Source organism: Bacillus rossius, chromosome 17 (genome assembly GCF_032445375.1).
Source record: "Bacillus rossius redtenbacheri isolate Brsri chromosome 17, Brsri_v3, whole genome shotgun sequence".
Classification (NCBI taxonomy): Eukaryota; Metazoa; Arthropoda; class Insecta; order Phasmatodea; family Bacillidae; genus Bacillus; species Bacillus rossius.
Genome location: NC_086344.1, coordinates 27,092,484 through 27,103,679, shown reverse-complemented (window position 1 = coordinate 27,103,679; position 11,196 = coordinate 27,092,484). Strand labels below are relative to the sequence as shown.

General features: G+C 40.2%; 1 protein-coding gene across 1 annotated transcript; it reads left to right on the top strand.

Moving 5' to 3' along the window:
• Window positions 1-7,402: 7,402 nt before the first annotated feature.
• LOC134540962 (octapeptide-repeat protein T2-like) lies at window positions 7,403-7,990 on the top strand. The gene has a single exon (XM_063384053.1). The coding sequence runs from the start codon at window positions 7,403-7,405 to the stop codon at window positions 7,988-7,990; it is 588 nt and encodes a 195-aa protein (XP_063240123.1).
• Window positions 7,991-11,196: the final 3,206 nt, after the last annotated feature.

Sequence of the window (11,196 nt, the reverse complement as noted above, 5' to 3'; positions counted from 1 at the left end):
CTCGAGCAAAATCGTTAGTTTTATTTTCTACGTGTAAACGGCGGAGTTCTAAAAGTCTGCTATTCCCAGAGATTTTAGCATGACAGTCAATTTTATTTTAAAATTCATTAGTAGAAAAAAAAACTGACTCATAAATGATGATATACTGGACCATCCACATAAACTTGGCTACGACTCTTGAGAGAAGGAAATGCTCGTCAGTGCGACGGCACACGAAACAGACCCGAACTTTACAGGCAGCTACAGTCCTCTTGCACGGCGCGTGGTCTTCACGAAAGGACAATATTGCTGCACAGAAAAAAAAAATTCTGTACTTTTACAAAAGATTCCTTTGGAAACCAGTCGCCAAGAAATAGTTCGTAACACTACAAAGAAAGTAAACTTTTTTTTACTTAATATTGAATTAAAAATTTTAAAAAATACGGGCAAAATAGATTTCAACCCCCCCCCCCCCTTCCCAAGGCAACATAATAAATTTAATGATTAAAACATATGTTTTTGAATTGAAAAAGTTAACGTGAGATTCTTAATGGGCGGAACCACCCCTTCTTCCCCCCCCCCCCAGCTCCTTTTAAAAAAGATTTGATGAGATTTTGCTGGAAAACCCCACCCACTTCTGATCCATTTTGAACTCACGTAAGGGCTCACGTGAGGTTTCACGTAAGGGCTCACGTGAGGGCTGACGTAAGGGCTCATGTAATGGTTCACGTAAGGGCGCACGTGAGGGCTCACGTGTCACGTAAGGACTCATGTAAGGGCTCACGTAAGGGCTCACGTAAGGGTTCACGTGATGTTTCAAGTAAGGGCTGACGTAAGGGCTCACGTGAGGTTTCACGTGAGGGCTCACGCGAGGCCTCACGTGTCACGTAAGGGCTCATGTAAGGGCTCACGCGAGGGCGCATGTACGGGCGCACGTGAGGGCTCACGTGAGGTTCCACGTAAGGGCTCACGTAAGGGCTGACGTGAGGGCTGACGCGAGGGCACCTCCCATATCTGCGTGACTCGTGGGAGGCGCTGGTCCGGTTGCAAAGTGTCGTCCTGATGAGGCCAGAAGTGCTCAATTGGATTCAAGTGCGCAGCGAGCGAGGTGGCCCTCATCTTTCCAGCACGTAGCTGCCCGACCCCTGAGTCATATACCCTAATGATTTGGACCAGTCGACTTCATTTCGCATTAATATATTTATTTATTTTAACCTCTCAGTTCTCGGCATGCGACAGTTGGCAGGAGCAATTTCTTAAAATGCGACGGGATTCGAGGAACGGAAAATTTGTGACAACCACGGCGCGAGCCAAAGTTCCACATAACCAAAAATGGAAACATTATAGCATTAACCGTCAAATGAATTTTTTTTTTCAACAAGATGTGCAGTATTTTAATGAAATTCCTTGAAAATCAAGTCCGAAGAGCTGGAGTTTATTTAGTATTTCTTCGAGTGTTTTATTTTTCTTCTATCGGAGCCGTTTCTTTATGCGATTTCGCAAATTTCGGTCCGCAAATGGAATGATTTGATAGTCGACGATGGTTGCTCCGGCAGCGAATTCTAGCGGCGGATGCGGAAACTACGAGTGGCTTTGCGTCCAGAAATTTAGTTGAAAAAAAAAAAAACAATTTTCGTATATTTATCACGCTTGGCATTATTTTTAAAGAATTTAACGTTAAATTTCGTGTCTGATTTTCGCATTTTTAAGTGTACTTGCAACATGGGAACACATGGATTTGCTCGTTATCAAGGTTAGATGTTACACATCAGACTTGTTCACACACCCACACAGTTTACAGTTTTTGAAATTTATAATCGGGAATTTTGTGTTTTTATATTATTTTAGGTGCGGGTTAATGAACTTATTTTTATCTTCAGACGGTCAATCTCTAGAGACCTCCCCTCCAATTGGCTATAGTGCCAGCCAGTCAGATGAAGTCTTTCCTTCCATTGGCAACTGTATCGGCCAATCATTTAGGTACATATTGGCCTCTTATGGTGTTGGCTGTTGTCGTTGGCCAATTATAGAAGTCAGACCCTGAGTGGCTTCACTCTTTCTTTCTGCTTGTGTGTGTGTGTGTGTGTGTGTTTTTTTTTTTTTTTTTACCCCAGTGGTACTCCAAGTTCTACTCGGCTTGTTTGGGTGTTTAAAAATTCTGACTGTCCTGTTCCTGTGATTCCGTAGTTTCCAATTTGTCGAAATCTATACCCCGTGTTTGGTATTTACTTATTCTGGACACGGACAGCACCGACGATCAGCAGTAGTAATCGTGACGTAAGTTTAATTTCTCGGACAAAACCCGCGAACTTCTCACGTGTAAACATTCGTTCAAAACATATTATGCTAGCTATATATATATATTTTTGTGGAAGGTTCTGTTGACGCCAGGCCGAAATCATTGGCAACGGCGGATGACGCAAACGAAGAAAATTGCGCGTGTTACGCAAAATGTGTCTTGCGACAGCGACCACACGAGAGGGAACGTAAGTCGTTGCGAACGTCACGAGATCGCGTCTGGGGCACAGAGGTCGAGTGACGATAAGTTTGTGACGCCTCTGAGGGAAAAGGGGAGGGGGGAGGGGCGTTTCTTCGCACGCACAGACAGGCGACAGTTGGCTGACAACAGAACACACCCCAAGGCCCGTACCACGATGGCACGTAAACGGAGACGGATCACGTAAACAAAGACGGATCTCTCCGGAACATTTCACTACCGCGTCTGCTGCTTCCGCAATGCACAGAAACGTGACAAATGGCAACCAACGAGATAGCATTCCAAGGTTAAAAAAATATATTAATTCAATAAAAATATATTTAAAAAAAAATATTTTATGCTTTGAAATCATGGCACAGGCAGAATTTACACATATAAAAACAAAATGAACGGCCAATAATGACAGAACACATGACGACAATGCAGTTTGCAGCACACTGTGTCGCGGTGTTGTCTGATCAAGCGAACAGTCAGTCTAAGCAGCATTGCCGATATGATCCGTCTCCGTCTGCGTGGGGAATAGAAACACTTGCGTGGTGTTGTAGAAACACTTGCTAGGTGTAGTAGAAACAATTGCGTGGTGTTGTGGAAACTCTTGCGTGGTGTTGTAGAAACACTTACTAGGTGTAGTAGAAACAATTGCGTGGTGTTGTGGAAACTCTTGCGTGGAGTTGTAGACACACTTGAGTGGTGTTGTAGACACTGTTGCGTGGTGTTGTAGAAACACTTGCGTGGTGTAGAAACTCTTGAGGGGAGTTGTAGAAACGCTTGCGTGACGTTGTAGAAACACTTGCGTGGTGTTGCAGAAACACTTGCGTGGTGTTTTAGAAACACTTGCGTGGTGTTGTAGAAACACTTGCGTAGTGTTGTAGAAACGCTTGTGTGATGTTGTAGAAATTCTTGCGTGGAGTTACAGAAACACTTGCGTGGTGTTTTAGAAACACATGCGTGGTGTTGCAGAAACTCTTGCGTGGTGTTGTAGAAACTCTTGCGTGGTGTTGTAATAAACTCTTGCGTGATGTTGTAGAAACTCTTGCGTGGTGTTATAGAAATTCTTGCGTGGAGTTGCAGAAACTCTTGCGTGGTAGTGTAGAAATTATTGCGTAGTGCTGTAGAAACACTTGCGTGGTGTAGAATCTCTTGCGTGGTGTTGTAGAAACTCTTGCGTGGTGTTGTAGCAACTCTTGCGTGATGTTACAGAAACTCTTGCGTGGTGTTGCAGAAACTCTTGCGTGGTGTTGTAGAAACTCTTGTGTGGTGTTGTAGAAACTCTTGCGTGATGTTACAGAAACTCTTGCGTGGTGTTACAGAAACTCTTGCGTGGTGTTGTAGAAACTCTTGCGTGGTGTTGCAGAAACACTTGCGTGGTGTTGTAGAAACTCTTGCGTGGTGCTGTGGAAACTCTTGCGTGGTGTTATGGAAACTCTTACGTGGCATTGTGTAAATTCTTCATTTGTGTTGCAGAAACACTTGCATGGTGTTGTAGAAACTCTTGCATGATGTAACAACTTTTGCTTGGTGTTGTAGAAACTCTTGCGTGGTGTTGTAGAAACACTTGCGTGGTGTTGTAGACACTCTTGTGTGGTGTTGCAGAAACACTTGCATGGTGTTGTAGAAACTCTTGCATGATGTAACAACTTTTGCTTGGTGTTGTAGAAACTCTTGTGTGGTGTTGTAGAAACACTTGCGTGGTGTTGTAGAAACTCATGTGTGGTGTTGTAGAAACACTTGCGTGGTGTTGTAGAAATTCTTGCGTGGTGTTGTAGAAACACTTGCGTGGTGTTGTAGAAACGCTTGCGTGATGTTGCAGAAACTCTTGCGTGGAGTTGCAGAAACTCTTGCGTGGTGTTGTAGAAAATCTCGTGTGGTGTTGCTGAAACTATTGCGTCGTGTTATAGAAACTCTTGCGTGGTGTTGCTGAAACTCTTGCGTGGTGTTGTAGAAACTCTTGCGTGGAGATGCAGAAACACTTGCGTGGTGTTGTAGAAACTCTTGCGTGGTGCAGTGGCGGATACAGAAAAATCTCAAGGGGGGGGGGGGGGGCGCAGGTCTACCTGTTCCACACACTTCCTTGTTACGTCACCTTGGTTGCTTGGATGCGGCCAGAGATCTTTTTCCAAGCTCTATCCGTTTCATTTACGTCTCGCCCGAATATTTGCTGTTGTTGGTGCATAATTGTGTGCTATATGTAGTTAAAATGGCCAATTGTGCAGTATACAAATGTAAAAATCACTACAGAAAAACTAAAGATTCTAGTCACACGCAAAGCTTAATAAAACTTTATTCAAACTGTTTCCAAGACATGAAGTCGTTAAAGGTAAGTGTATGAATGTGTATTGTATAACATCGGCGGCCGGGTTCGCGCCCTCCCCTTGCCAGGAACCATGCTTGGTGCTGGGCTGCCCCGGTCAAGGGGGGCGGGGGGCGCCCCCTGCGCCCCCCTTATGAATCCGCCACTGGCGTGGTGTTGTAGGAACTCTTGCGTGGAGTTGCAGAAACTCTTGCGTGGTGTTGTAGAAAATCTTGTGTGGTGTTGCTGAAACTCTTGCGTGGTGTTGCAGAAACTCTTGCGTGGAGTTGCAGAAACACTTGCGTGGTGTTGTAGAAACACTTGCGTGGTGTTGTAGAAACGCTTGCGTGATGTTGCAGAAACTCTTGCGTGGAGTTGCAGAAACTCTTGCGTGGTGTTGTAGAAAATCTTGTGTGGTGTTGCTGAAACTCTTGCGTGGTGTTGCAGAAACTCTTGCGTGGTGTTGTAGAAAATCTTGCGTGGAGTTGCAGAAACTCTTGCGTGGTGTTGTAGAAAATCTTGTGTGGTGTTGCTGAAACTCTTGCGTGGTGTTGCAGAAACTCTTGCGTGGAGTTGCAGAAACACTTGCGTGGTGTTGTAGAAAATCTTGCTTGGAGTTGCAGAAACTCTTGCGTGGTGTTGTAGAAAATCTTGTGTGGTGTTGCTGAAACTCTTGCGTGGTGTTGCAGAAACTCTTGCGTGGAGTTGCAGAAACACTTGCGTGGTGTTGTAGAAATTCTTGCGTGGTGTTGTAGAAACACTTGTGTGGTGTAGAAACTCTTGCGTGGAGTTGTAGAAACGCTTGCGTGGTGTTGTAGAAATTCTTGCGTGAAGTCACAAGTAACGGAAACGTACAACCACCACGGTGCTGCCATCTGTGGCGGGTGGCGCGAACCAAAGTTCACAAAGCCAAAACGAACTTTATAATATTAACTGTTTAATGAAGTTTATCAAGATGGACAGTATTTTAAATAATATTCCTTGACGAAAATCAAGGCCAAAGCTGTGGCTTAGTAATTTTTCATGTCTTTTACGCTCTTCTCGGAGCCGTTTTATTATATCTATAGTTTCACCTTTCGGTCTGCAAATCGACTGATTCGATAGTTGACGTGGCTGCTCCGGAAACGAATTCTAGCGGCGGGTGCGGAAACTACGCGTGATTCGCGTTACGAAATGTGGTCGATTTTCGTACATTTACGCTTGGTATTATTATTTTAAAATAATTCTTCGTTGGATTTCGCGTCCGAGTTTCGTATTATAAGTGCAGGTGTTTGCAACACGAGAACACGTGAATTTGCTCTCGCTACCGAGGACCGAGGTCAGGTGTTACAACATCTCTTGCGAGTGCGTGCTGAGAGACACGCCCACGTCATTTTCGATTCAAGATGTGTGAATACATGAGGGGGGGGGGGGGGGGGCTCGTGTACTGGCCAGGGTGTCCACAGTTAGTACTTTCGTACTAGATCTAGAACTTTCATAAGTTTTTTAGTGGTCTAGTACATTTTTTTCTTTAATATAATAATATTTCAGTAACTCCAATATTTTTTTATTATTAAACGTAATTATTTTTAAAAACTATGGAATGATTGTGTATGTGGTGTGATATTTAAGCTAGAGCATTGCAATTTCATTATAAATTCCTAAATACTTAATTGTTAAAACCATAACAAATTATAATTTAGTATTTTTTTTTCTTCAAATCTAGTACTTTTTTTTCTCGCCTAAGTTGGTACGAAACATTTTTTTCCTTGTGTACAACCTTGGTGCTGACGGTGCACAGGAGATTGTTGTGCGGAGCCTACATGATCGTCGATTGACTAATGGGCACTAGCAGATCACTTATAAAGACTTCACTGGGTAAATTTTCACCCGAAAACAATAGTAAAAGAATTATATGAACACAGTTTCATCTTTTTCATTCATAAAATAAAAGTCTAGAATCAACATATCAATAGCATTCTCAACTTAGCCTAGCATATTTTAATTTTTTTCCATCCGTGTTTGTCACTAAAATTGACAATTTAAAAGGAAATACATACCCTTTCCAGTTCTACATAAAAGCCTACTGGTCATATAGTTCTCACAAAAACATTCTGCCTGCGGTGATCTTCCCAGACAAAGCTAGAGCATTAGGGTCACTTTACATAACACTTATGTTAAAATAATTGTTGGTTGTAGCTGAAAATAAGAAGACAATTATTATTTTTTTCTTTCAAGTATCGAAGCATTAATAATACAGAGAAAACATCTTTGCATTATATACACTGATTACATGATCGTCGAAGACGGCGCGCGAGGGCGAACAAACACGAAGCGATCGGAGAACTTCGGACGGGCTCGCCTCGAGTGCAGGAGTCCCCGCCTACCCGGGGGACTAGTCACGTGCGCGGGGTCGCACGTGCGACCCTCTGTCCCCCTCCCTCCCTCGGCGGGTGAAGTGCCGCGGTGATACCCCGAGTGTCCTAGCTGTCGTCAGCCGGAACCGCTGTGTCCCTGGAGGGGGGAGCGAGGGGAAGAAGATAGAAAAGAGAGAGCGAGAAGAGGAAAAAAGAGAACAAGAGAAAAAAAGAGAACAAGAGAAAAAAGAGAACAAGAGAAAAAGTGAGAACAAGAGAAAAAGGGAGATCAAGAGAAAAATGGAGATCAAGAGAAAAAGGGAGATCAAGAGAAAAAGGGAGATCAAGAGAAAAAGGGAGATCAAGAGAAAAAGTGGGAACAAGAGAAAAAAGGGAGATCAAGAGAAAAAGGGAGATCAAGAGAAAAAGGGAGATCAAGAGAAAAAGGGAGATCAAGAGAAAAAGTGGGAACAAGAGAAAAAAGGGAGATCAAGAGAAAAAGGGAGATCAATAGAAAAAGGGAGATCAAGAGAAAAAGTGAGAACAAGAGAAAAAGGGAGATCAAGAGAAAAAAGGGAGATCAAGAGAAAAAGGGAGATCAATAGAAAAAGTGAGAACAAGAGAAAAAAAGAGAACAAGAGAAAAAGTGAGAACAAGAGAAAAAGGGAGATCAAGAGAAAAAGGGAGATCAAGAGAAAAAGTGGGAACAAGAGAAAAAAGGGAGATCAAGAGAAAAAGGGAGATCAAGAGAAAAAGGGAGATCAAGAGAAAAAGGGAGATCAAGAGAAAAAGTGGGAACAAGAGAAAAAAGGGAGATCAAGAGAAAAAGGGAGATCAATAGAAAAAGTGAGAACAAGAGAAAAAGTGAGAACAAGAGATAAAGAGTGAACAAGAGAGAGAATGAAAAAGAAATAAAAATAGAAAAAGAAATTTAGATAATTATAGAAAGAGAGAGGAAAAGACCATTAAGAGAGAGATATGTGGATGCGACAAAATAAAAGTCTGAAATGGAGTTGGCCAGGACTGTGAATTCCAAGCAGCAATCTGTTGTTTGAGGGGGGCCCTGATATCTTACCGGGAGCCTGGTAAAGGGTTAGCCCCCCAAAGAAAAGGTCGTTCGAGGTGCCTCCACCTTGGAAAATTTAAAAATTAAACTTTAAGAAACAATTATTTAAGCCTAGCTGGAACTTAAAAATTTTTATTACGGTCTTTGCTAATTGAAAAATTTTTCTGATAAATTACACTCAGGTTGGTTTTTAAAAAAATTGCTAACAATCAAACTCTGTGGAAATCACTTCTTTAAACGAGACAATAAAATCTTTGAAAGTTTTTTTTTGAATATGCAATTGTGAAAACCCAAATGAAATTGAAAGGTATTAACCAGAACTTTAAATTACAATTTAATTTTCCCTTTTCTCAATAATTACCATTATTTTTCACCGAAAAATTGACAAAAAAAATAATGAAAAGATGGCCCCTGTAAGGGTGTATCTAGCTCAAAACAGAAAAGGAATGGGAGGGGAGAATTTTTCAGAATCTGACAAACAGGTAAAGGAAGAGGGGTTTCCATGAGGCTATATAATACATAATAACAAAAACTAAAAACATTATTTACTAAAAGAGATTTTTTTGAACAATACTTTGTGAGAATTATTTAAAATTTTCAGGGCCTTGCTCAAGCAAGGTAGATCAATTTTTATAAGCTCAAAATTTACAATTCTGTAGTTTTCATGGATTGTGATGTTCTAAAAAATTATGTCCATGCACTAGCATAATTGATTATTTAGCTTTTTGGCACAAATTTATGCACTGAATTTGAAAAAATATATATTCAAAATATTCAGCACATTGAAGATATCTGTGATTATCTAATGAAAAAATAAGATGAAGGAACATTAGCTACTTTTTTCTTAAAAGTGATTAGGAAGGGAGTGACGTTAAATTTCAGAAAATTATAAATATATCATTACTTGCAACCAAGCAACTAACCAGCAAATGTTTTTTTATAGCAGGCATATTACACAAGTGAAAAAACCTGTAATAAAATAAAAGTGGCAAACATTTTTTTTTTTCACATGTTACTTGATAAAAATTTGATATAAATTATTTTTAGTGGAATTATATAACAGTACATTGAAATAAACAATGTTCTTGTCGGGACACACTCAGATAAGCCACTGTGATTGTCAATGTCTGGCCAGCAGGCAAAACGAACTACATACGATACACTTTGGAAGTGCCTTAAGGAGACAGAATAATCGTGTTTCCGTTGCAAAATTGAGACACAATATAATATTTAAAAAATTTTAAGAAAATAATAAACCACAACAAAAGTACACACTATTCACACTATCTAGAATGTAACAATCTGAGCCTGGAAAGGAAAAGGCGGGAAGGGGGTGGGGGGTGGGCAAAATATTTTCCACAATGACTCATTATGTGGAAATTAGCTGTTTATTTAATTATTAATGATAATTATATTTAAACTGTTTCAAAAAAAGAATATTTTAAGTTCACTTAACGCAGAACAAAGCTATATTTGAAATATTTAATCACCATTTACCTAATATTTGGAATTTTGTTTTTAGATATATCTCAACTTTGACGGGAATACAAAAATTTTAATTTCTAGGCAGTTTCAAACTTTCTTGTGTTGAGCTGGAACATGCTTTAGTTGCAAGGTATATTAGCATAAGCAGAAATTTTGCAGTCACACTTACGTACATTATCAGGAAACCCCCACTTAGCACATTTGGTTTCTGTATTACTCAGAAATTAAGATATTGAAATTAATTAACCAAAACTCCAAACTTTGAAAAAAATTTTTACATAGCACCCGGTTAAAGCTTTAATAAAGTCTTCTTTATGGGTCAAGTTACTTAGAAGCCTTGAGTCCATTCCTCCGCGGGTTCGAGTCCAGCGTGATCCCGATCGGGGACAAAGCTGGGTCAGAGCTTTGACTTCGAGCCAGGCCACTTCGTAGATAACCTCAGGCTGTTGCAGACGTAAGAGCGGTAATTATGAACATGGAGCACAGATACACTTTCTGACTGCTGGAGCTTATCACAGTCACTGATAACATCTTCCAGCCAATTATGTCATCACAAGATAAGAGTCACTCTTGTTTTCCACTTTTCATTTTCTTATAAATTGTGACAAACAAAAAAAAAAAACTTTTAACAGAAAATAACCATGAAAATTGGATTTACAAACCACATGCCTATGATACAAACATAACCAGTTCGGGAGGGGAAAAAAAAGACAAAATACCAACATTAACATGAAACTTTATTATTTGCCCCCACAATGTCAACCAAGTTTCACCGCACGTCACCAAATTCCAATGTAAATATATATTTTTTTTAAAGTTTTTAATAAATGCATAGGTAAAATGCGTAAATTTCAACTTGGGAAGAAACAAAATGCAACACCAATCTTGTGATCATAGTAGGTTATGAACCACTTCACTACTATGTGAATAAACCTGTTGACTTCTATGCAATTTCTCAGCATCTGTATCATGCTCGTAAGTTTTTCTCTATATTAACCTAAGATATTTCAAAATAAACTCCTAAAATCCCTAGTAATTTTTTAAGGTTTCAAAAAAAAAATATGTATATTATGTGCAGATATGTCTATAAGTCTTGTGTTGCCTAACCCTCATATGGGGGAGGGGGGGGAAGTGATATACCACACCTGAAAGTCCAAAATATCTCTATCAAAATCTACCATCCCAAAGAGAGTAAGAAAAAAAAATTTGGAAGCAAGCAGTGGGCAATGTGGTTCTATCCCCCCCACTGTAATGAAATTCTGTAAACGCCCCTGACCTCACAGGAAAAACACTCGGACCAGAAATAATGAGCCCCCCACCCCCACCCTCTATTCCACGGCTGCAAATCCTACAAATATGGACTTGCACCCTTGTTTTTCAGGGAAGTTACACTGTTGTAAAAGAAGCTGGCAAAAAGTTAAAAGTGTACTATATGAAATGACCGGCAGTGATTGAAAATCTGGTGAACTTATTTTATGAATCACAATACAAAAAAAAAATTATTCTTAAATTTTGTGAATATTTTACTGCTTAAACCTCCACA